Raw genomic sequence first — 26,333 nt, 5'->3', positions numbered from 1 at the left:
TGAGTGTGCACAGGATCCCAGAACAAGGCCTCCCAGTTCCTTTCTGTGAGGAGACTCTTCTCTGCCATGCCCTTTTGTTTTGGCCTTGCACTCAACAAGACGGGAACCAGCTGTCGTCATTTACACTGAGTGTGCACTGTGACAGTGTGTCCCAGAAGGCAGGCAGCCACTTAAGAGGCTGATGAATGGGTAGTGTATAGAGTGGGCATGTGTGGGACAAAGGGATGATTCATGCCCTGGGTGGGAAGGAGGAAGATTTCTTCACTGCTCAGAATGAGGTGGGTCGAGGCTAATGTTCAAGGTCAGACTGACTGCATTTGGGATCCCCTAGGAGACACACCTTGGGGACTCCATTGTGATGGACTGTCTGCTCTTACACCAGTGAGCCCAAATAAAGTGTCCCTTCAGTTGCTTTTGTCAGGTTCTAAACTCTCACAGCAATGAGAACAGTCACCAGTACACTATACCTTATTTATTCATTTTGGTTTTTTTGGGATAGGGTTCTGTTCTGGAACTCACTGTGGAGCCCAGATATGCTCCTGCCTCTGCTTCCTTTTTTTGAGAGAAGCCCTCTACATAACACTGGCTGTTCTAGAAACTGGCTATGTAGACCAGTGTGGGACCTTGTAAGGCGGTCTTTGGCCTGGTTGAGCAAGAGTTACTCCTGAGACCCAGTAGAACATTCTTCTACAAGGGCCAGAACTATTGAGCCATGCTCCCTGACTCCTGACTCCTCAACTCTATAATCCTGTGGCCATCAGTCACATGTGGCCACAGAGAGGCCCTAATGGCAGAAAGGTTCCCTATGTAGTTTCTATTGGGGACACTGAGTCCCAGCAAGGACCCAAGTCCTCTGGCTCCCAGTTTCTGCCTTCCCATTACCACCTTCCACCTCAGGAAGGGTGAGTGTGGAACTTACAGCTTCTGTTCTCTGCCCTTCCTCTTCTCCTCTTCTTCCAAGAAACCAGTGTGGAGTGGATCACCCAGCAGGCCTGGCCTCTGGGCATGGAGAGCCAGCCGGTCAGCAGGGTCCCACACATGCAACAGCTTTCCTATGGTGACTTCTCTGGCAGGTAGTCAGGAAATGACTTATAGGAGAGGAAGCAGAGGGTGAGAAGTCTGTTCTCTCTGTGTGGGCACTGTGCAGTGAAAGCCCACTTTTTATGCTCTGAGTCCTTGGGACTTTAGACCAGGGCACACTTCCTTCAAGGGCAGAGCTTCTGTGTGACCCAAGCACACATGGCCACATCACACATACATGTGCCATTACATTCAAACACAAAGAGGAACCTGGGTTAGACAGGAATGAAGTGTCACTCTACAGAGGTCTCCAAATATTGCCATGTCCCTCCGTGGGTGTGAGGCAGGCAGGTATGCTGGCTGTTGCATCTCTGGAGTGGCCTATGCCTTGTTCTGACTGAAGTCTTTGGCCCTGAGATGAAGCAATAGACAGAACTTGGTTTGCACAGCCTGAAGCTTGGTGTCACACTTGGATCCCAGGCTGGAGAGATGGCATAGACGCACTATTAGACTGAAAGTTGAAATGTCCCAGGTTCTCCAGGTAGAATGTGTGGCTCCTCCCAAGAACCAGGGATGGGGGAAAGGGAGGGTCCCGGAAGCCAGGCGGCTTGGAGCCAATTCTTGCCCTGGCAGGAACTGACTGTTTTCCCAGAGGACCTGTGTTTGATTTTCAGTACCCACATGGTGGCTTTAACCTCAGTACCAGCAGGACAAATGCCTTTTTTCTGGCATCTGCAGGCAAGAGAATTCATATTCGAGGCTAAGCTAAACTCCACAGTGAATTCTAGGCCAGTCTGGATCATAGGATGATATTCTCTCTCATACACACACACACACACACACACACACACACACACATCTTAAACAATTACACATTGTAAAAACAATCTGATCTCTATCATGAATGGAAAATATCCACTGTTAAGGTGTCTGGGGTAAGAATGCCTCATGTCTGTTACAAGGAGTTATAAGAGATCTGCATTTGAACATCTAATCAGGCACTCAGAGACAGAAGCCAGGGCCATCCTCTGCCTCAGCAAACATGCAAACAGAAAGTTGAAAGCCAGGCATTGTGGCACACATCTTTCATCCCAGCACTTGAAGGGCAGAGGCAGAGAGATCTTTAAGTTTGAGTCATGGACTATTTATCACAATCCAGGATAGTCAGTCAGAGCTAGAGAGGGAGACCTGTCTCAAAGTCAAATAAAGGAAAGAAAAATGAAAAAGAAAGAAGAAAACTGAGGAAGTGTAGCCCAGGGAGGCCTCTGGCTCTTTCGGGGCCTGCACTGTGGCCTGCAGTCCTCTCTTCAGGCTGCTTTGGCTTTGATTACTGCTTCACATTCTAACCTCCATCTCTGTGGTAGCAAAGACAATGGTGGGGCCTGCAGTCCTCAAAATACTTACAATCTGAATCAGTTGAGAGCGTAGTTTCAAAAGTGTGTCTCTCCATGTAAACATATATCCATTTTGTATGTGTGTGTGTCTGCTTATGTGTACATGCATATGTCCATGGTTTGTCTGTGTGCACTCTGTCTTGGTCCTGAGTTCCCTGACTTATTGTCTTAAAGTACAAAGGAGCACACTTACCCAGGGCCTGGGACATCAGCTCTACCCTGTGCATGCACAGGAGAAGGTAATTTTAGAATAAAAGTACATTTCAATTTCTGGTTAGTAATATAATCATCATGAATAAAAGCAGTATGAACCTTTTACTCTTTTTTTGAAACAAAGTCTCATTCTTTAGCCTAGGCTGGCACGGAATTCATGTGCAGTACATGTAAAAGTGCCTTTATGCATGAGTACACATGCATGTGCATACACACAGACCAGCGATAACCATCAGGTGTCTATCTTTCTACTAGAAAGCTAAGTACACAAGCACATAGTCTCAAAGGCTGTGTAGGCACAGAGAGGTCTCTCTGCTGATCTAATTCAGTTCTCAAGGTAGACATAAACATGGAAACCAGATTCCCTACACAAGTAATTTGGAGCAACCTACTGGGCTTCACATAAGCAATTGAACCTGTAGAAAATTAGTGTGTTACTCAGGATTTTCTAGAAACTTCTGACAAGTACATCATCTATCGGGGCTGCCCCAGATCATAGACTTTTGGTCTCCACAGTGCCAGGAAGGGGATGATGAACTCATCTACCCAATGAAAGACACTGTGGAGTAGTTTAGGTGTGAGCACTCTCAGCTGAGTGTATCTGTCTCCAGTGAGTGGGGGCAGGGGCAGGCTGAGAGTCTACACACCTGCAGCTTGCTCCCATCAAAGCCTGATGAGCTGTGGGTGGCCATCCTGCTGACCCTTTGTCCAAGCCTTTAAAATGTGAGCAAGCTAGGGAGGAGAGAGAAGAGTCAGTGTGGACGTAGGCCACAGAAGATGGAGATCCATTTGCCCAGTGTGCCGATGATGGAAATCCTCTCCTATCTGGATGCCTTCACTTTGCTACAGGTTGCCCAAGTGAACAAGGTAAAAGCTCCTGGGCTGAGTCCTCCATGGGGTGCAACCTACATAAGGCCGCTTTGACCTTTCCTGCTCAACATGGAGTCTCAGCTACCCCAGCATCACACTGACACAGCCTGGATTCCTTCCTTCCTTCCTTCCTTCCTTCCTTCCTTCCTTCCTTCCTTCCTTCCTTTCCTTTCCTTCCTTCCTTTCCTTTGCTTCCTTCCTTCCTTTCCTTTGCTTCCTTTGCTTCCTTTCCTTCCTTCCATCCTTCCTTCCTTCTTTCCTTTCATCCTTCCTTCCATCCTTCCTTCCTTCCTTCCTTCCCTTCCTTCCTTCCCTTCCTTCCTTCCCTTCCTTCCTTCCCTTCCTTCCCTTCCTTTCCTTTGCTTCCTTTCCTGTGCTTCCTTTCCTTCCTTTGCTTCCTTCCTTCCTTCCTTCCTTCCTTCCTTCCACTTACCTTATCCAGACCTGTCTACTCAGCTCTGACACATTAGTGTTTTGAGAACTCAGCTGCTTCTCTTGACCAACAGGAGCACCAGCCTACAGAATAGCAAACAGATATACCTAGGGCTCATGGGTCAGCTTTAACCATTCTGAAGACCTTAAATCCGGTCAGTGAGGCAGGAGTGGTGGCTCATGCCTGTAATTGAAGCACTTGGGAGGTGGAAGCAAGTTGATCGGGAGTGTGGGTCAGACTCAATCACATGAACTTAATCCCAGCCCAGGCGACTAGACACCCTATCTCAGAACAGTAACAGCGATAACAAAATTCTGCTAAAGGAAAAGATCCAACTGCCCTGTGGAGATGCGCTGCTGACACGTGTCATCCTTGAGACTCCATGTCAGACCTTCGGAGGCTGGCCCTCCTTCCTCTGAGGCCTCACAAGGTGACTTGTGTTTGCTGGGAGAGGTCTCTCCAGGCTGGCTGGGCCTGGAGAGCTAGGACTGTGTTTGATTAACCTGTGTAGGCCCAGCACAGAACAAATTGAGAGCAGGAGAGGGAGGCAGGTGTTGGTTTAAAGATTCTTTTCTCTCTTATAGAGCTGGAATACAGTGGCAAGCAGTGATGTCCTGTGGAGGTAAGGAGAGGGGCAGGGAGGGATGGGAAGAGGGGACAAGATGGGGCAGGAAGGGAAAAAGAGGTCTTCTGATTCTGGACCTGGACCTTTGTTGAAGGAGGGTGGTTAGTGAATAAATAAAGCACTGTAACCATGGCTCTAAGGTGAGGGGACTGCGTTCAGCCTGATGGGATTGCAACTGTGAATTGCAGGAAGTTCTGTCAGAAGAGATGGCTCTTCTGTGACAAGGTCAACCTTCAATTCCTGGGCACAGAGACATGGAAGCAGTTCTATGTTTACAGAACATGGCAAGAACACACCAAGTCCCGGGCAAAGCCAGAAGATTTCACTTACAAGGAAATTCCTGCAGAGTATGGTATGGGCTGGGGTACCCTAGTAGTGATGCCCACTTTGTTTTTTCCATTCTGTGCAGTCCTACATTCTCATTTAATAACAGGCAGGGAATTGTAGCTTAACAGGATGGGGCTGCTGTGCTAGCCTAGCTATGGAACCAATCTGTGATCTGCTGAGTGGTGCTCAACATTGTAAACCTGCCCTATCCCTCCCTTTCCCTGAAGGTTCGAATCCTTCCCAGTGTGTAGAGAGAATTTAATGGGGAAATTACTAAATTGGCTTTAGTATTTATTTTTCTCAAAAACTTTTTTGGAACAGTTAAGTTATGGAGAAATTCTTTTTAATTTTTTACATTTATTGATTTTAGTGTGTGTGTATGTGATGTGTGTACATGGCACAGTGTGTGTGTGTGTGTGTGTGTGTGTGTGTGTGTAAAGACAACTTGGTGGAATCTGTTATCTTTCCTGTTTGTTTTGAGGTAAGGCCTTACTTCATAGTCATGGCTATCCTGGAACTTGATCTGTAGACTAGGCTGGCCTCAAACGCATGATCTGCTGCTTTTCTTCTCTCTGGACTGGTACATCTTTACAGTGGATTTTTCTTATCTTTTGTTTCTTTTTCCTTCCTTCCTTCCTTCCTTCCTTCCTTCCTTCCTTCCTTCCTTCCTTCCTTCCTTCCTTTCTTTTCTCTCTCTCTCTCTCTCCTCTCTCTCTCCTCTCTCTCAACAGGATCTCATGTACCACATGCTGACCTCAAACCCTTCATGTAACAAACTCAATAACCTGAATTTTGGATCCTTCTGCCTCCACATGAGTACCGGGTCACAGTCCATAGGCCTCTAGGAACAGAACCGAGCGCCCTGCCCACTGAGTTACAGCCCCAGTCCCCAGCCCCATTTCGAATCTATAGAAACAGATTAAAGAGGAAATGTCTCTGAACAAATGACCAGCCTGCAGATTGCTTGGCTGCCTCTCACTTCATCCTTTCTACAGCTTCTACAAGCATTCTACATGACGGGGGAAAGGAAACATAGCTCCTTTGGTGTGAGTGGCACATTGACTGTTATGTGTCCACATATTGTTGGATTTTGTTTTTTGCAGGATTTCGGGCATATGCATGTTATATCTCAGGGTGTGGTTTAACAAGAAACAGAAATGCCAAGTCCATTGTCTGTATGGTGACTTCCGTGAACAGGATTTCCACCTGGGATATTCATGAGGTGAGTCTGGCTGACGAGTAGCAAAAGTTCCCTGGATGTGAATTCTGATTTCATCTTAGTGTTGTGGGTCATGATGAGACAGGATACCATGTACAGTGCTGGCTATCCTGGAAGTCCCTGTATCGATCCACCTATCTTGATTTCCCATGGGCTCAGATCAAAGGTTTGCACCACCACACCTGATATTTCCCTCTTGTTACATTTTTTGCAGATTTAATTGTAAAGAGAATTTAATGGGGTGTAATACATGCGTATCTGCTGCCTGTGGTGGTCACAAGAGGGTGTCAGGTCCCCTAAAATTTATAGTTGCAGATGACTGTAAGCTGTGGGCTAAGAACTCAGGTCCTCCTCTAAGCTATCTCTGCAGGGCCAGTCAATATTTCAAAGTTTCCATCATAGAAATTGTTCTCATACAAGGTCAGATTTACTCCTAGGTATTCTTTTTTAAGATATATTTTTTATTTTCTATGTGTGTGTGCCTGTGGTAGTGCCTGCTGCCAGAGGCCAGAGGCTGCGAGGTGTTGTGTAGGCTTTGGGAACCCAACTAGGGTCCTCTGCAAGAGCACTAATTGCTCTGAACTTATGAACCATCACTCCTGCCCCTTACTCCAGGATTTGTGTGTTTGTTTGTTGTTTGTTTGCTTTTGTTTGAAACAGAGTTTCATTGTGTAAGACCCTTGGAGCAAACTTGCTCTGTAGACCTGGCTGCACTTGAAGTCTGACATCTGTCAACCTCTGCCTGCTGGGATCATAGGCCTGTACCATGTCCACCAGGCCCCTTCAAGATTGTGTTCGAGGCTGCTGTGAATGGGACAGCTTTCCTGATCCTTCTACACTTTGTTTATTGCCATATAGGTAGAGCACTCTTTTTTTTTTCCATGTCAACTATAGATAAGCATGATAGACAAAAGATATGGCATCGTGGCAGCACCAGAGTCAGGGCAGCTGGTGAAAGGTGATTAAGGTTTCTTGACAGAGCCATTGGAGAAGCTGTAAGTGGCAGCTGTGAGTTAGTTCCTGGGGGTACAGATAGTCAGCGATCTTTAATGTGCCCAGGTTGTGTGACACTAAGGAGTTAGGACAAGGTCAGGGTCTGAAGCAGAAGACAAAAAAATGGCAGGTTAGTGTCATTTATGAGAAGGATGTCAGGGAAGTGATGATGTTGGAGGAGTGAAAGAATGTTCTTTTTTTAAATAGTTTTTTAAAATATTTTTATTTTCCATATTCTTTGTTTACATTCCAAATGATTTCCCCTTTCCCAGATCCCCCCTCCCCATATATCCCATAAACCTTCTTCTCTCCACCCATTCTCCAATCACCTCCCTCCTTTTTCTCTGTCCTTATATTCCCCTCCAACCCTAGATCAATCCTTTCTAGGATCAGGACCCTCTTCATACTTCTTCATTGGAGTCATTTGTTATGCAATTTGTGCCTTGGGTATTCAGAGTTTCTGGGCTAATTAATATCCACTTATCAGAGATTGCATTCCATGTGTATTCTTTTGTGATTGGGTTACCTCACTTAGGATGATATTTTCCAGATCAAACCATTTTGCCTAAAAATTTTGTGAATTCATTGTTTCTAATTGCTGAGTAGTATTCCATTGTGTAACTATACCACATTTTCTGTATCCATTCCTCCTTTGAGGGACATCTGGGTTCTTTCCAGCTTCTGGCTATTACAAATAAGGCTGCTATAAACATAATGGAGCATGTGTCTTTATTGCATGCCGGGGAATCCTTTGGGTATATGCCCAGGAGAGGTATAGCAGGGTCCTCCGGAAGTGTCATGCCCAGTTTTCTGAGGAAACTGCCAGACAGACTTCCAAAGTGGTTGTACCATCTTACAGCCCCACCAACAGTGGAGGAGTGTTCCTCTTTCTCCACATCCTCGCCAACACCTGCTGTCTCCTGAGTTTTTGACCTTAGCCATTCTGACTGGTGTAAGGTGAAATCTCAGGGTTGTTTTGATTTGCATTTCCCTAATGACTAATGATGTTGAGCACTTCTTAAGGTGCCTCTTGGCCATCCGAATTTCTTCAGGTGAAAATTCTTTGTTTAGATCTGTACCCCATTTTTAATAGGGTTATTTGATGGGTGGGATGTGTCTAGGTCACTAAGGGCCACAGCTCCAGCTACCTTGTCATCTCGGTTGTTTCCCTTGGAGACAATAGTGTCATCTATCTGGTGGGGCCTCAGTGGACAATGCTATCTCCACTCGGACAGAGGATGTCTGGCCATCGGACCCAGAGGATGAGAAGCTTTTTCCTGTGAAGAAGAAACATGGGAAAAATGAGTCACTTGTCTTAGGCAATATGAGACATTTAACTCTCCCTTGTATCCTCTGTTTGTCCACAGTTTTGGCCAAGCCTTGGCAGCAGGCAAGGTAATGGAGCAGTGAATCTCAGTGATTATCACACCACAATCTAGGCAGTCGTGTCACTGTGCCCATATCACTCAGATCTAGAGGGTGGGGGTGGGGTTCACTATGAAGATTCAGGAGTCTCTGTCTATTATAGTAAGCTAAAACACTTAACATTGCATTTAGCAGATTTCTGACAAAATTGAAAGCCAGTATTAAGTATATCTGAGTTAGACAGTCTGTGTTTGTGTATTTGTTCTAGACTGTATCTAGTAAATAGAGTACAATGTAACATTATGACAGTAGCAAAAACAAGGCTAAAAATACTGTTTGGCAGATGGGACCTGTTTTCAGAAGGTCCTAAGGAATAATGACTTTTATTTATCTGTCAGAAATCCCATCATCCAGCTTGATCTCATTTCTGGATATTTGGAGAGTCTTGAGAGCTGACATTTACCACATAATATAGGTTGGCTATCAGTTTGTGTGTGTGTGTGATTTCTGTTGCAGCATTAAAAGGCTGTGGCCAAAAAGTAACCTGGAGGAAAGGACTCACAGATTACAGTCCACCAGAGGAGGCTGAGGCAGAAACTGTAGCAGGGGCCATGGAGGGTTGGTCACTCTCTCTGGCTCGCTCTCCATGGCTTGCTCAGTTAGCTTCCTCATAGCACCCAGGACCCCAGCCTGGCAGTAGCACTGCCCACAGTGGGCTGAGTCCTCCCACACTGATGATGAATTAGGGCAATACTCTGCAGATGTGCTAAGAGGCCATCAGCTGGCATGCATGGTGGGGGGGTGATGCCCTCCCTCAATTCATCACCTGCCCCCTCATTGTCTATGGCACAAGGAGAATGGATACCCACTCCTTGACTGGGCAGCACAGTGGAGCTGTGCTCTCTTGGGGGGCAGAGGGAGCAACACAGCTGTTCTCCACATGATTTTTTCTCTGATAATGTCTACCTGGATTTGGGGTCCCTCACCCCAGGTGCAAAACAGAACAGGGTGTGGCTTGCACTGAACATAGTTCTCCTGGGACCTTCCTGGGCTGTGTGTCTTAGGGGTGGAAACAGGGTAGGGCTGTGGCAGCATTGCATGACCTGGCAGCAGCACACCTGTGTGGTAGAGTCTCTGTTCTCGATGGGTTTGTGAGTGCTAGGGGCCCATGTGATGCCCTGGGAGAGGGGTGGTGGGGACCCTATTACCCACGGGAAAGAACACAGGGCTGGCCATGCCTGTGGTTCTTGAGGACAGTACTCATGGCTTTTCTCAGCCTCATGACAGTAGATTCCCACTGTGCAGTCCCTGTCCTTTTATGCAAGAGTTTTTTTCTCTTGTGTATCCTGTCTTGCGAGATGGCTACATGCTCTACCACAATAAGAAAGAATCTGGTGAATGCTGGACACCTCAATGTGTTTCCTGATTATCCTCTGTTCTCTCAACTATTTTTTATTTTAAAAGGTAAAAGAGCTTAATGGAGTGGACATTATCCATGCTTGAGGTTGGGTGGTTCTGTTTGTCCTGGAGATGGTCTTCCCCTGTAGTCCTAGCTGGCCTGGAACTATGTAGACCTCCCTGCTTGTACTGACAGTAAAAGGTGAACTGGCTCTGAGCACAGGGCCGATGATTGTTCTTCATCCATGTTTGTGGGAGGTGGTTCTCCTCTTCCATGTGGTCCCTGGGGATTGACCTCCTGTCATGAGGTTCAGTGGCGGGTGCCCTTCCCTGCTGAGCCATCTTGGCAGCCATGTTCTTCTTTCTGGTCTGTACAGTGAGTGTGTGCTCGCCTCTGAGCATAATGCATGTGTCCTGTTTTCCTGTCCACTCCTGTCCCAAATAATCTAGATGTGTGATTTCTTTGTGTTTCTTTTTATGTTTATGTGCATAAGTCCTCCGGATGCATGTATGTCCGTGTGAGGGTGTCAGATCCCCTGGCGCTAGAATCAAACAGTTGTGAGTTGTCCTGTGTGTCCTAGGATTTGAACACATGCCCTTAGGTTAAGGTCAGCTGGTGGTCTTAACCAGCTGTGCCATCTCTCCAGCCCCGTGTTTCTTTTTCTTTGTTCAGATACTCTTGTAATATAGTCCCAGCTGTCCTGCAAGTCTGGCATTATGGACCAGACTGGCCGGAAGCTGCTAGTGACCTTCCTGCCTCTGCCTCCCTGGGCTGGGATTCTAGGCATGTGCTACCATGTCCAGTGAGGGATGCTTAGAGCTTTCATAATCTTTTCTTGTAAGGAAGAAGTCAGGGTTTCCGGTCTGGATGAGGCTTGGAAATCTAGCTTCTGGGTGAAACCGGTTGCACTAGAGGTGCTCAGACATGAAGATGTTCTTGTTCCCCAGGGCGTTATGACCTGGGAAAGCCCAGGACATCCCGCTGTTATCATGCGTTTGACTACCCTTCCTGAGATGCACATGGCGGTCACTGTAGATGCAGAATTAACTATCAAACTGTGGGACTGTCAGAACAGGAAAGCTCTGGCAACAAACAACCTGTCCTCTCCCTGTCAATTACTGAAAGCAGTGGATACCAAGGATGGCCCGATTGTCTTGGTAAGTGACCCCCAAATCTGGAGTAGTCATACAGACCAAACACCTGCAAATTTGAGGTCTCACTAAAGTCAAATCTCAACTTGCATTCTTGGAGTCTCTGCAAACCCTGAGAGTCAATCACAGTAAACCATAAACATGGCCATCCCTTAGCCTTCGACCTAATTCATGTATATTTCCTCAAGGCATTCTCTTTAAAATGTCATTTTAAAATTCTTTCTGGGATCTGGGGACAGATGTTTCAGTGGGTAGCAGTCTTTGCTGTGCCTGCATGAATGCTCAAGTTCAAATCCCTGACACTCAAAAAGTGGGATGTGGCTAAATGTGCCTGTAACCCCAGTGCTGTTGGGGATGGAAACACAAGGTCACTGGGCCTAGATGGCTGCTGGCCAAGCCAGCCTAGCTCCAGGTTCAACACACTCAGCAAATCCAGAGAAGAGTGATCTAACAGGATACCTGGCATCCTTCTCTGGTTTCCATGTATGCCCAGGTATATAATCTACATACACAAATATAAAAAATACATAACACATGTACACACACACACACACACACACACAATTTTCCTAAGTGATTTTACATCTTCTTGACCAAAAGCTCAGAATATGCAGGATACAGGTCACAGACCATATGAAGCTCAAGAAGAAGGAATGCCATATTGTGGATACTTTGGTCCTTCTTAGAAGGGGAATCAAAAGTCCCATGACTCACAGCCAACCAATGGACTGAGCATAAGGTCCCTAATGGAAGAGCCAGAGAAAGGACCCAAGGAGCTGAAGGGGTTTGCAGCCCCATAGGAGAAACAATAATATATATCAAACGGTAACCCCAGAGCTCCCAGGGACTAAACCACTAACCAAAGAGTACACATGGGGGAACCCATGGCTCCAACTCCATATATAGCAGAGGATGGCCTTTTCAGACATCAGTGAGAGGAAAGGCGATTAGTTCTATGAAGGCTTGATGCCCCAGAACAGGGGAATGCCAGGTCAGGAATGTTGGGGGTTGGGTTTGTGAGCAGGGGTAGGGGGGATGTGATAGGGGGTTTTCAGAGGGGAAATGAAAGGGATTAACATCTGTAATGTAAATAATGCAAATATCTAATAAAAAAAAACAGAAGGAGATAAATAAAAAATCCATATACTGGAAAAGTTAAAAAAACAAAAACAAAAAACAAAAAACCCTGAAGAGCGAATTTTAGTTTAGATTTTAATTGTGAGGCTTCCTGCCAAGGGAGTGGAAAGAGAGCCCAGCTTACCTGCAGAGGTGAGCCCAAAACCATGGCTTCTTCCTTTAATCTTAAAAGGTCAGAAATAGGTAGGAAGCAGGAAGATAAGTTGAGATGTTATGGGGAAGGGCAAAATTACAATTAACGGTGTGTACTTCTTAAAATAATAAATGTAAACAAATGAAATCAATTAAAAATAAAGATGACTAAAGCATTGGGGACTATCTGAAAAAATATATGCTATCATATCCTACAAATGTTTCTTTCAAAAAATATTCTGCAGGGTATGGTGGTGTATGGCACAGAGGCAGGTGAATCTCTTGAGTTTGAGGCCAGTCTGGTCTACAGAGTGAGTTCTAAGATAGCCAGGGATACACAGAGAAATCCCCTCTGAAAAAACCCAAAAGGAAAAAAATTATTTAGTGTGTGAATATTTTGCCTACATATGTGTCTATGTATCCTCTCTCTCTCTCTCTCTCTCTCTCTCTCTCTCTCTCTCTCTCTCACTGAGCCATCCCACACAGGCCTAGAGAGTCTTATTCCATGGGATCAGCCCAGACCCTCTGTGAGGCAGGCTGGTCAGAGCTTTGGATCTCATCACTGGACTTGAAGACACAGTGGTGTATCTCAGAGCAGGTAACACTGCTTCCTCCATGCTTAACCTTTTCCCACTGACCAGGTGCTGGTGCTCTGATTTCAGGCAGGAGATACCTCGGGTAACCTCTATGTCTTTAGGATTCCCGACTTAGAACTCATTTCCAGAGTCAATGTATTCCCATACGGTATTGATGGAATCTACTGCTCTCCTCAGAAGAAATGGGTCTTTCTGAATCAGAAACACCCACAAATCTTGCCAAAGGTAAGTCTGTTCTAGCAACTCCAGGGTGAAGGTGGGAGACAGTGGGAAGGTCCAGCCCTGAGGGAGGTCCAGGCAGACCCCTCCCCCTCTCCTAAGCCCTATCATAACAAAAGTCATCCTACAGACATCAGGGAAGAATAATGTGTTTGGAAGGAGTCACAATGGCAAATGTCTATCAGTGAACTGTCCTTATAATGTGTCTCAGCCAAAGGACGAAGGCAGGTGAAATAACAGTGCCCAGGTAGCGTAGCTGGCCCTGAACTAAAAGCAATTTTCTATCACTGGCTCGTATGCTCACACGTGGTTTTCACATAAGTGTTACCATATCCAGTGCTTTATATACTGCCTTCTCTCTTAACTGCCAGCTCTCTGGTTCCTGGTACTGTGAGATAGATAGTCCACTGGAGGCCAAGTATTACTCAGTATCTAAGCATATTTGTTTGGTTTTATACATCGATATACTTCAAAGCAGCCTGGGTTACAGTGTGACAGTATCAATGCCTCATTAAAAAAAAAGAAGTCCAATGCCCGGCGGTGCTGGTGCACGCCTGTAATCCCAGCACTTGGGAGGCAGAGGCAGGCAGATTTCTGAGTTCGAGGCCAGCCTGGTCTACAGAGCAAGTACCAGGGCTGCCAGGGCTACACAGAGAAACCCTGTCTTAAAAAAAAAGTCCAGAATAGCCCTGGAGTAGTCCTCTGCAGAGGGAAAACATATTTAACCAAGCTCTGTCTGACGCATCCATTGCAGTAGGATGACAAGGCGCCCTTTGACCTGGGTCAGGGACTCCATTCTGTCCCTGAATATGATGGGAGGGGCAGGAAGACTGTGAGTTATTCTGAACCCGAGCTGGAGCAATGGCTGTTATGCCCTGTCCTGGGTGAGGAACAGATATGGCAACTCCAGGGTTTCTTTCAAAGCCCCTTGACTAGAGTGTGCATGTGCCAGGCTAAAGAGATGCTACACTTCATTGATTCCACTGGGCAATCCTCTTTGCAGGTGTTTTACATGAGCAGCTTACTGAGGACATCAGAATTCTCTGCTCCTGTGTCTACCAATCTTGAATTTTCATTTTACAAAAGAGCCTTCTGGACCCCAAGAAGGGAAGACAGGATAACAATGATGTCCAGAAGTGCCCCCCCAGTAAACACAGCATTTGTCACATTTGATATGAAGCTGGAAAAGATTGGGACTGAAACAATTGCTAAAGGTAAACCTTAGAAACTTCTCAAGCCAAATACAATGGCTCATGCCCCAAATCAGGAGACTGAGTCAGGAGAGCTTCGTAGAGGGTGCTGAATCGCAAACAAAAAGGAAATCCTGATTTCTCCAGTGTCTCCCACAAGTGCTCATAGTGAGCTATAAATGCTTGTCATTGTTTTGTACTTTCAGTCTCTGGAGACAGGGTTTCTCTGTGTAGCCATGGCTAACTGGAACTTGTCCTGTAGACCAGGCCTCCGTGGCCTCAACCACAGAGATCCCCTGGTCTGTGCTGGGATTGTGGATCTCCACACGATGCTGCTGCACATGATGTTTCTGTAAAGGGAGCAGGAGGCTCCTTGACCAGATGTGAACTTGGGCCTGTTTGATGGTCCCTGCACTAGCGAGCTACGGTTCTCTCGGGCAGACATGTTTCCATTTCTGTCTTGTACTAGGGATTGTGTTCCCCTGTCCTTTCCCAGTACAGTCATCTTTCCAATGTTTGAGCTATTGACTGTCCTTGTGTCACAGCCTGTCTTCCTGTGGCCAAGGACATGGAATGTCAGACCAGTGGACTGTGTTTGTTGTCTCTGAGACTAGCATGCCATAGAAGTAGGGATTTACTTTGCACTAAGCATAGGATTTTGCTCTTCCTTAATGATTGAAAAAATTGCCTCTGTATTTTGTGTGTTTGGAACAGGACATTTGATTGCAAGATTCTTATTGCCAGATTACATGGAGAGGCCGGAATGGATGGGAGTCAGTGATAAGGACGTGATTGTTTGTTCAACTCTGTCCTCTCTGCTGCTCTTCAGCATGAATGGTCTCCGTCTGCAGACATTTCCATACTACTCAGAAGAGGTCTTGAACCTCTGGGTGGTACGTTTAGAATGTTTGCCCTGCAGTGGGTTTTGTTTTTTTTTTAAATAAAATAGATTTACATATTTTGAAACTGCATACTGTTGGTGTGTGCGCATGTGCACTTGTACTTGTGAGAGCACTTTTAGAGGCCAGAGGCTGACTTCCTGGCATTAGTCTCTCTCTTTCCACCTTCACATGGGCTCAGAGCACCAGGCTCGCTCAGCAGGTGCCTCTACCTGATGAGCCATCTCCTAGGTCCTCTCCCTGTCATTTGATCTGACATTGACTCCAGCCTGCTCACAGCTGGGTGTTCTTTGCAGGACCCCGTTCATGTCATTGTCACCCTTTATGATGGCTCTTTGGATGTGTACGCGTGGGAGGAGAGAACCCCGCAGCTCAGGAGGTGTTATCGGCTACCAAAGAGGAAATCTCTGACACAGCAAAGGTGAGCTCTGCTTCTTGAGTTAAAATGGACATTAATTTTCAGACATTTCTGGGCTGGAGAGATGGCCCAGCAGTTAGGAGCACTGGCTGCTCTTCCAGAGGACTTGGGTTCAATCCCCAGCATCCACGTGGTGACTCACAACTTTCTGTGACTCCAGTTCCAGGGAATCTGACTCCTTCACACCAATGCATCTAAATTAAAGGTTAACATATTAAAAAGTTCTATGTAAAAATGCATTTTTAAAAGAGAAACGAACTTTCTATAAAAAGACATGACTAAATTTATGATCTCCAGCATCACACAGAACACACACTGTGCTGTGTCTGTGTAATATTTAAGAAGTAGAAACAGGAGGACCCAGAAGTTCAAGGTCAACTTCTACTGTTTAGGAAGTTTGGCAGTCATTTGGGTTCATTGCAAAATCATCACAAGCAAACAAACTAGAAACTGGCCAAGCATAACACCCACCTTAATTCCAGTACTCAGGAGGCAGAGTCAAGTGTCTATCTTGACAGTTCTAGGCCAGCCTGGACTACAGAGTGAGTCCCAGCACAGCCAGGGCTATATAGAGAGATTATGTATTAGGAATGAAGGGAAGGAAAAGAAAGAATTGTTAACATTTTGGATCTCAGCGCATATAGTTAAATCAACTTGTCTCAGGCCCACAGTAGAAGTGGGGGGACTGTGTCCTCATAGCTTGTCTTTAATGGCAGGATGGGTTCCCCTGAGTGCAGCCCCCACTTGGTTGCTTCATCAGTGAGCTGTCATTATCTTCATTTGGCTAATTTTCCTTGGAGTTTTTTTTTAATATTTTTTATTCAATATATTTTTATTTACATTTCAAATGAATGAAATCCTTTTCTCCTTTTCTCCTTTTCTGGCCCCCCCACTCCCCGAAAGTCCCATAAGCCCTCTTCCTTCCTCCTGTTCTCCCATCCACCACTTCCCACTTCCCTGTTCTGGTTTTGCCTTCTACTGCTACACTGAGTCTTTCCAGAACCAGGCCACTCCTTCATTCTTCTTGTACATCATTTGATGTGTGGATTATGTTTTGGGTATTCCAATTTCTAGGCTAATATCCACTTATTAGTGAGTGCATACCGTGATTATTTTGAGACTGGGTTACCTCACTTAGTATGATCTTCTCCAGCTCCATCCTTTTGTCTAAGAATTTCATGAATTCATTGTTTCTAATGGCTGAATAGTACTCCATTGTGTATATATACCACATTTTTTTGCATCCATTCTTCCGTTGAGAGATACCTGGGTCCTTTCCAGGTTCTGGCTATTATAAATAGGGCTGCTATGAACATAGTGGAGCATGTATCCTTATTACCTGCTAGGAAATCCTCTGGGTATATGCCCAGGAGTGGTATAGCAGGATCCTCCAGAAGTGACATGCCCAGTTTTCTGAGGAACCGCCAGACTGATTTCCAGAGTGGTTGTACCAATTTGCAACCCCACCAGCAATGGAGGAGTGTTCCTCTTTCTCCACATCCTTGCCAACACCTGCTGTCTCCTGAGTTTTTAATCTTAGGTATTCTGACTGGTGTAAGGTGAAATCTCAGGGTTGTTTTGATTTGCATTTCCCTAATGATTAATGAAGATGAGCATTTTTTAAGATGCTTCTCAGCCATCCGAAATTCTTTGGGTGAGAATTCTTTGTTTAACTCTGTACCCCATTTTTAACAGGGTTATTTGGCTTTCTGGGGCCTAACTTCTTGAGTTCTTTGTATATATTGGATTTTAGCCCTCTATCTGATGTAGGGTTGGTGAAGATCTTTTCCCAATTTGTTGGTTGCCTATTTGTCCTTTTGATGGTGTCCTTTGCCTTACAGAAACTTTGTAATTTTATGAGGTCCCATTTGTCTATTCTTGATCTTAGAGCATACGCTATTGGTGTTCTGTTCAGGAACTTTCCCCCTGTACTGATGTCCTCAAGGGTCTTCCCCAGTTTCTTTTCTATTAGCTTCAGAGTGTCTGGCTTTATGTGGATGTCCTTGATCCATTTGGAGTTGAGCTTAGTACAAGGAGATAAGGATGGATCAGTTTGCATTCTTCTGCATGCTGACCTTCAGTTGAACCAGCACCATTTGTTGAAAAGGCTATCTTTTTTCCACTGGATGTTTTAAGCTCCTTTGTCGAGGATCAAGTGGCCATAGTTGTGGGTTCATTTCTGGATCTTCAATCCTATTCCATTGATCCTCCTGCCTGTCACTGTACTAATACCATGTAGTTTTTAACACTATTGTTCTGTAGTATTGCTTGAGGTCTGGGATACTGATTGCCCCAGAATTTCTTTTGTTGTTGAGAATAGTTATAGCTATCCTGGGTTTTTGTTATTCCAGATGAATTTGAGAATTACTCTTTCTAACTCTATGAGGAAGTGAGTTGGGATTTTGATGGGTATTGCATTGAATCTGTATATTGCTTTTGGCAAAATGGCCATTTTAACTATATTAATCCTGCCAATCCATGAGCATGGGAGATTTTTCCATTTTCTGAGGTCTTCTTCCATTTCCTTCTTCAGAGTCTTGAAGTTCTTGTCATACAGATCTTTCACTTGTTTGGTCAGAGTCACACCAAGGTACTTTATACTGTTTGTGGCTATTGTGAAGGGTATAATTTCCCTAATTTCTTTCTCAGCCTGCTTATCCTTTGAGTATAGGAAGGCTACTGATTTGCTTGAGTTGCTTTTCTAACCTGCCACTTTGCTGAAGTTATTTATCAGCTGTAGGACTTCTCTAGTGGAGTTTTTTGGGTCACTTAGGTAGACTATCAATCATATCATTTGCAAATAGTGATAGTTTGACTTCTTTGTTTCCAATTTGTATCCCTTTGACATCCTTATGTTGTCTAATTGCCCGAGCTAGTACCTCAAATACAATATTGAAAAGATAAGGAGAGAGGTGGCAGCCTTGCCTAGTCCCTGATTTTAGTGGGATTGCTTCAAGTTTCTCTCAAGTTTGATGTTGGCTACCGGTTTGCTGTATATTGCTTTTACTATGTTTAGGTATGGGCCTTGAATTCCTGTTCTTTCCAAGACTTTAAGCATGAAAGGATGCTAAATTTTATCAAATGCTTTTTAAGCATTCAATGAAATGACCATGTGGTTTTTTTCTTTGAGTTTGTTTATGTAGTGGATTGCATTGATGGATTTCCGTATATTGAACCATCCCTGCATCCCTGGGATGAAGCCTACTTGATCATGGTGGATGATCATTTTGATGTGTTCTTGGATTCAGTGGGCAAGAATTTTATTGAGTATTTTAGCATAGATGTTCATAAGGGAAATTGGTCTGAAGTTCTCTTTGTTGGATCTTTGTGTGGTTTTGGTATCAGCGTAATTGTGGCTTCATAGAAGGAGTTGGGTAGTGTTCCTTCTGTTTCTATTTTGTGGAATAATTTGAAGAGTATTGGTGTTAGGTCTTCTTTGAAGGTCTGATAGAATTCTGCACTGAAACCATCTGGTCCTGTGCTTTTTTTGGTTGGAAGACTTTCTATGACCCCTTCTATTTCTTTAGGGGTTATGGGACTGTTTAGATGATCTATTTGGTCCTGATTTAATTTTGGTATTTGGTATCTGTCTAGGAAATTGTCTATTTCCTCCAGATTCTCCAGTTGTGTTGAGTATAGGCTTTTGTAGTAGGATCTGATGATTTTTTGAATTTCCTCTGTTTCTGTTGTTATATCCCCCTTTTAATTTCTAATTTTGTTAATTTGGATACTTTCTCTGTGCCCTTTGGTCAGTCTGGCTGAGGGTTTATCTCTCGTTGATTTTCTCAAAGAACCAGCTCCTGGATTTGTTGATTCTTTGTATAGTTCTTTGTTTCCACTTGATTGATTTCAGCCCTGAGTTTGATGATTTCCTGTCTTCTACTCCTCCTGAGTGAATTAGATTCTTTTTGTTCCAGAGCTTTCACGTGTGCCATTAAGCTGCTAGTGTATGCTCTCTCCTGTTTCTTTTTGGAGGCACTCAGGGCTATGAGTTTCCCTCTTAGCACTGCTTTCATTGTGTCCCAAAGATTTGGGTATGTTGTGCCTTCATTTTCATTAAATTCTAAAAAGTCTCTGATTTCTTTATTTCTTCTTTGGCCAAGGTGTCATTGAGTAGAGCATTGTTCAGCCTCCATGTGTTTGTGGGCTTTCTGTTGTTTTTGTTGCTATTGAAGACCACTCTTACTCCATAGTGATCTGATAGGAGGCATGGGATTAGTTCGATCTTATATTTTTTGAGGTCTGTCTTGTGGCCAATTATATGGTCGGTTTTGGAGAAGGTACCATGAGGTGCTGAGAAAAAGGTATATTCTTTTGCTTTAGGGTGAAATGTTCTATAAATATCAGTCAAATCCAATTGGTCCAAAGCTTCAATTAGTTTTACTGTGTCCCTATTTATTTTCTGTTTTCCTGATCGGTCCACTGAGGATAGTGGAGTGTTGAAGTGACCCACAATTATTGTGTTAGGTGCAATGTGTGCTTTGAGCATTAGTAAAGTTTCTTTTACGAATGAGGGTGCCCTTGCATTTGGCGCGTAGATGTTCAGAATTGAGAGTTCTTCTTGGTGGATTTTTCCTTTGACCAGTAAGAAGTGTCCTTCCATGTCTCATTTGATGACTTTAGGTTGAAAGTCAATTTTATCTGATATTAGAATGGCTACTCCGGCTCGTTTCCTAAGACCATTGGCTTATAAAATTGTCTTCTATCCGTTTACTCTAAGGTAGTTTTTGTCTTTGACACTGAGGTGTGTTCCTGTATGCAGCAAAATGTAGGGTCCTGTTTCCTTATCCAGTCTGTTAGTCTATGTCTTTTTATTGGGGAATTGAGTCCATTGATGTTAAGAGATATTAAGGAATAGTGATTATTACTTCCTGTCATTTTTGATGTTATTTTTATGTTTGAGTGGTTATCTTCTTTTGGGTTCGATGAAAGAAGGTTACTATTTTGCTTTTTCCAGGGTGTAGTTTCCCTCCTTGTATTGGAGTTTTCCTCCTGTTATTCTTTGTAGGGCTGGGTTTGTGGAAAGATATTGTGTAAATTTGGTTTTGTCATGGAATATCTTGGTTTCTCCATCTATGATGATTGAGAGTTTCGCTGGGTATAGTAATCTTGGCTGACATTTGTGTTCTCTTAGATTCTGCATGAGATCCGCACAGGATCTTCTAACTTTCATGGTCTCTGGTGAGAAGTCTGGTGTGATTCTGATCGGTCTTCCTTTATATGTTATTTGGCCTTTTTCTCTTATTACCTTTAATATTCTTTCTTTGTTTAGTACATTTGGGGTTTTGATTATTATATAATGGGAAGTATTTCTGCTCAGGCCCAGTCTGTTTGGAGTTCTGTAGGCTTCTTGTATATTCACAGGCATCTTTCTAGGTTAGGGAAGTTTTCTTCCATAATTTTGTTGAAGATATTTGCTGGCCCTTTCAGCTGTAAATCTTCACTCTCATCTATACCTATAATCCTTAGGTTTGGTCTTCTCATTGTGTCCTGGATTTCCTGGATGTTCTGGGTTACAAACTTTTTGCATTTTGCATTTTTTTGACTGTTGAGTCAATGGTTTCTATGGTATCTTTGGCATCTGAGATTCTTTCTTTCATCTCTTGTATTCTGTTGTTGATATTTGCATCTATGGCCCCTGATTTCTTCCCAAGGTTTTCTATCTCCAAATTTGTCTCCCTTTGTGCTTTCTTAGTTGTTTCTACTTCTGTTTTTAGATCCAGGATGGTTTTGCTCAGTTCCTTCATTTGTTTGTATTTTCCTTTAGTTCTTTAAGAGATTTTTGCGTTTCCTCTTTCATGACTTCTGCTTGTTGACTCAAGTTCTCCTGCATTTCTTTAAGTGTTTTTTTCTTGCATTTCTTTTTTATTGGTTTCTATCTCTTGAGCCTTATTCTCTAGAATTTCTTTAAGTGATTTTTTTGTGTTCCATTATACGGGTTTCTAGCTTATTCATGTTCCCCTGTATTTATTTAAGAGATTCATTTATGTCCTTTTTGTGTTCCTCTAGCAGCATCATAACCAGTGATTTTTAAATCAAAATCTTGTTTTTCTGGTGTGTTGGGTATCCAGGACTTGCTGTTGTTGGAGAGTTTGGTTCAGATGCTGCCATATTGCCTAGATTTCTGTTGGTAGCATTCCTACGTTTGCCTTTTGCCATCTTGTTATCTCTGGTGTTAGTTGGTCTTGTCTCTGGCTGGTGTTTGAGCCTCCTGTGAGGCTGTAGGGCTATGTTTGCAACACTGGATGGCTGGGTTTCCCCTGTCTCAGATTGCTGATGTGCTGCTCTCCTCTTGGGTGCCCTTGGAGCCCTAGTGTGCCTTGCCCCAGATTGTCTCTGTGAACCAGGTGATGCCTGTTTTTTCCTTCAGGGAGTGCTGATGGTGTATGCTGTGGGGACCTTTTCTGAGTGCTGATGACTCTGCCGGGCAGCCGATCCCCCAATTGGGTTGGTGCACACAAGGCCAGCCTAGCTGTTCAGGCCCTGAGTCTAGGCAAAAGCCTGACAGGCTTAGGCTTGAGCAATGTTCGCCTAGGGCTATGACTGCTAACTGGTTCTGTCAGGTAGCCAAGATGGTGCTGCCCAAGCCCTCTGCAAGTCCCAGGACAGCCTGCTGGGCTGACAGCCTCCTCGCTGGGTTGGCACACAGATGGCCCACTGGACAGCCCAGGGCCTGGGTGCAGTCCAACACCTGTGTCTCATAACTGACTGGTGGGAGGCAGAGTTCTGATGTGGCTTCAGTGCGGTGAAAAGCGCTGTAACTCCACCGTTTGCAGCTGGGCTGGCCAGCAACGGTCAGTTGTAGCAGGTACAGGGCCTGCCAGGACCCTGTCGCCTTGGTTCCACTGATGGTGGCCCTTCCACTGGACAAGCTGCTGCCGCCACCACCGCAGCTGTTGCTGCCACCCTTCCTTGGAGTTTTACTTGCCTTCATCCCAGTTATTTTCCGTGATCATTGTGTGGTGGCACAGACCCCAAACCCTGCACCCGGGCTACTGAAGCAAATGTTGATTGACATTTACCAAGACACCATGACCCTGTCTTCAAAAAAAAGAGAGAGAGAAAGAAAGAATGAAAGAACGAAAGAAAGAAAAAACGAGTCCCCCCTCTTAGAGGATTTCTCTGTGTAGCCTCAGCAGTCTTAGAATCAGGCTGGCCTTGAACTCCACCTTGAGATCCACCTGTCTGTGCCTCCAAACTGCAGGGACTAAAGGTGTTTGCCCAGAGTCCTTTTACAACAAGGGTCCACAGCATGTGACAATTTACCAATGTAAGTTATATGTATGACTTAAAGATATTTCTCCCTCTCAACATAGATGCATACAGCTATAGTTCTAGCATTTAGGAAACTAAGGCAGAAGAATTACTTAGAGTTTGAGTCTAACCTATGCTACATTCAAATTCAATGCTAATCTGGGCATTGAATGAAACCTTATTTCAATTTTTTCCCACACTCTGTCAGGGTTCTCTTTGTTCTCTTGTTTTTGTGTCTTTGTTTTTGTTATTCATTTGTTCATTTTTGTGTTTTGTTTGTTTCCTCCACTATGCTGTGGAGAGAGTTTGCAGTTTAAGTCCCATTTGTTCCTTGTTGCTTAGGTCGCTGGTACTTGGGAATTCCTAGCCAAGAACTCCTGCCTAGACACGAGTCATGGAGCTTTTTCTACACATTCTCTTTTAGTCATTTTCCTGTCTCAGATCTAGCCTTTCCTTCCGTGTGTTATGAGTTGAATATTGAACTGTTTAGTAGAGGGAGGTATAAGAATATGCTGGCTTTTGAATCATCCTGACAACATTTATTGGAGAGCCAATTCCTTGTCCTTAAAAAAAAAATTAAGCGATAAAACTGCAGGTTCTTCTCCTAGGTTCTGATGTATCTGTTTGATGGAAGTGTCCTTCATCCTGCTTGGAGCACAAGATCTTGCTGTGACAGAATTTAAAGTCTCATACAGTGATAGCTTCATTTTTTTTTGTTTGCTTTTTTGGTCAAGAAGGCCTTGGATATGTAAAGTGTGTGTGTGTGTGTGTGTGTGTGTGTGTTTATTTGAATACACGCATGTATGCTGTTGTTTTGAGACAACTTGTATACCCCCAGACTGACCTCAAACTTGCTATGTAGTTAAGGCTAGCCTAAAACTTTATGTATCCAAGGCTTGCCTTGAATTCCAGAACCTTTCCCCTCTCACTCAGTCTCGGTTATTTTTATAGGTATTAGTTTCTTCTCCTTCAGGATTTGGAAAGGGCTCTACCATGTCCTCCTGGCATCTATGGTGTGATGAAAGATCTATTGCCATTGGGATCTGTCATTCTATAGATGATCATGTGTAATGTCCCTCTGATTTCAAGTCTTTTGTTTGATAATTAGAAACTCAGTCTTGGTGAATCTAGTATAAAGTGTTGGATCTTAGTATGTTTGGCCTTGATCGTATAGACTATCCAGTAGACTTACCAATTTAGGGAAGGTATTTTGACTTTCTTGTGCTGGGAGAGTAAAACCATGGTCTTTCACATGTAAAGGATGAACTCTGATAATGAACTTTACCCCCCAATTTTAGGGAGTTTTGATGTGTTGTCAACATGCCAGGTGGAGGGACATAGGAGTGCCATTTTCTCCACCTCAGTGCAAAGGAGAATATGGGTATGGCTGACAGGTTTTGCTCAGAGTCTGTACCGCCACATGCAGGAAGCTGTGTACTTGCCTGGGACAGGCCTGACACTTATGAGCCCCTGAATGATATAGTAGAGGTTTCCTTCAGTGGGAAAGAACAGAATGATTGACATGTGCCCCACCATCTCCACGTCCCCTAGTGGGGAGGGGATGCATTGCTGTATTCACTCTGAGTGGACCAAGTTTGGCTAAGGGAATACAACTCAATTTTAAAATAAATTTATACATTAACATCTTTGGATTTTTCTGAGACAAGGGCTCACTATCTAGCCTAGACTAACCTTAAACTGCCTCAAACTCTGTCAATTCTCAGGCCTCAGCCTCCTGAGTTGAAGTGATTTATAGGTATGTGGCCTCACACCCGGCTGCTCTCTCTGTTCTTAGGTAATGTACTGACCAACTGAGAATTGAGAAATGTGGCAGAGGTCTACTGCAGAAGGCTGGGACTGGAACTCATGCTATGAATGACAGTCTTCCTTTGCCAAGGTGCACAGTTACTTAAAATTAACCTGAGATGGCTCAGCAGTTTAGGCAACTGCCACCAAGTCTGACCCAATTACATACCCACTTGGGTATACACAGGCACATCCCCACACAGAGATACATACATGCTTGATGGCACCCATACACATACACATATACAACAAACTAGTATTTTTTATTTCTTTATCTTATATATATGGACATGGTAGATGTCCTCAGACACACGAGAAGAGGGCATCGGTTTGCATTACAGATGGTTGTGAGCGAACATGTAGTTGCTAGGAATTGAACTCAGGACCTCTGGAAGAGCTGTCAATGCTCTAAACCACTGAACCATCTCTCTAGCCACTGACAAATAAATATTTAAAAGTTTTAAACAGATTCAGGACTGTGGTGTAAAGACAGTCCTTTAATCATCAGTTGATAAACCTCACTCCCATTTGAGTACTGATATCTTGGTTTTTTCCCTTTGGTAGCTTCCTTTTCAAAACGCTATGTGACGACGTGAGCATCATTCGAGTGATGAGAAATAGTCCCGCCCCCTGCTTTCTCATGGCATATACCTTGAAATCTGAACTTGAAAACTGAGTGTGTTGTGTGTCCTCTTTCTCAATGATAATAAATGTCTATTTGCAAGCCCAGGGTGGTGATTTCAGGGTTGCTAAGAAGTGAAGAGGCCCATGTGGTGGTTCACATGTTTAATCCTGACGCCGGGAAGGCAGAAGCAGGTGGAAGATCTGAGTTCTGAGTCCATCCTGGTCTACACAGCCAATTTGAGGCCAACAAGTGCTACATCATGAGACCCTATCTCTGAAACAAAACCCGTGGCTAAATATACAACCACTTTGGCTGTGATATCTGTCATTTCATTGCTATAGGGTTGAATCACATGACCAGGCCATGTGGGCAACTTATCAGGAGAGAAGACATGTGGCAAATTAAAAAAAAAAAACCTTCTTTGAGACTATAATTATCCCTTCCCCCTTCCTCCATTAAACTTTTCCATATACCTCTCCTCACTTTCTCTTTTGAATTCTTGACTTTTTTTTTCTCAAAACACTTTTTAAATCAAGGGCATAGGGGTTGGAGAGATGGTCAACATTCAAGACCACTGGCTGCTCTTTTAGAGGACCTGGGTTCATTTGCTAGCATACAGATAGCAGGTAACAACTGTCTATAACTCCAGGTCCAGGGATATGGTACCCTTCACACACATACATCGGGACAAAATAGCAACATAATTTTTTTAAAAAGAAAACAGAAAAAAATTATTAAAAGCCAGGTGGTTTAAGAGCACACTTGGAGAGACAGAGAGCCCTTGAGAGACAGAGTCAGCCAGAAGTGAGTTCAAGGCCAGCCTGGTTTACAAAGAGTTCCAGGACGGTCAGGGCCATGTGCATGTATATACATAGAGTAATCCTGCCCTGAAAAAGCTTAAAATGGAAAATTAATGTTTATTGAGCTCATGGTTTAAAAGGATTAGAGTCAATAGGGTGGAGCAAAGGCATGGCGGCAGGAACCCTGGAGCATGCACTTCTCCATCTGCAAACAGGAAGCAAAGAGAAACCATGGGAATAACAAGTCT

At 44.1% G+C, this 26,333-nt stretch overlaps 1 protein-coding gene across 1 annotated transcript; it reads left to right on the top strand.

Moving 5' to 3' along the window:
* Window positions 1–3,398: 3,398 nt before the first annotated feature.
* On the top strand, window positions 3,399–25,336 carry LOC127688503 (F-box/WD repeat-containing protein 15-like). Its single transcript, XM_052187187.1, has 10 exons — window positions 3,399–3,494; window positions 4,515–4,552; window positions 4,744–4,907; window positions 5,986–6,104; window positions 10,806–11,015; window positions 12,941–13,099; window positions 14,097–14,307; window positions 14,998–15,176; window positions 15,479–15,603; window positions 25,225–25,336. Exons 1-10 carry the CDS (start codon window positions 3,405–3,407, stop codon window positions 25,334–25,336), a joined length of 1,407 nt encoding a protein of 468 aa, XP_052043147.1. The 5' UTR covers window positions 3,399–3,404.
* The last annotated feature ends 997 nt before the right edge of the window (window positions 25,337–26,333 follow it).

This window comes from Apodemus sylvaticus, chromosome 7 (assembly GCF_947179515.1).
Source record: "Apodemus sylvaticus chromosome 7, mApoSyl1.1, whole genome shotgun sequence".
Classification (NCBI taxonomy): domain Eukaryota; kingdom Metazoa; phylum Chordata; class Mammalia; order Rodentia; family Muridae; genus Apodemus; species Apodemus sylvaticus.
This window is presented reverse-complemented; position numbering and strand designations above follow the sequence as displayed.

What these genes read in the sequence shown, in the direction of transcription:
- LOC127688503 (XM_052187187.1), top strand. Translation starts at nt 3,405, where the DNA reads ATGGAGATCCATTTGCCCAGTGTGCCGATGATGGAAATCCTCTCCTAT. An exon ending in AGCAGTGATGTCCTGTGGAG is followed by an intron (nt 4,553 to 4,743) that starts GTAAGGAGAGGG and finishes TGTGAATTGCAG; the next exon opens with GAAGTTCTGTCAGAAGAGAT. An exon ending in ACCCACAAATCTTGCCAAAG is followed by an intron (nt 13,100 to 14,096) that starts GTAAGTCTGTTC and finishes TCCTCTTTGCAG; the next exon opens with GTGTTTTACATGAGCAGCTT.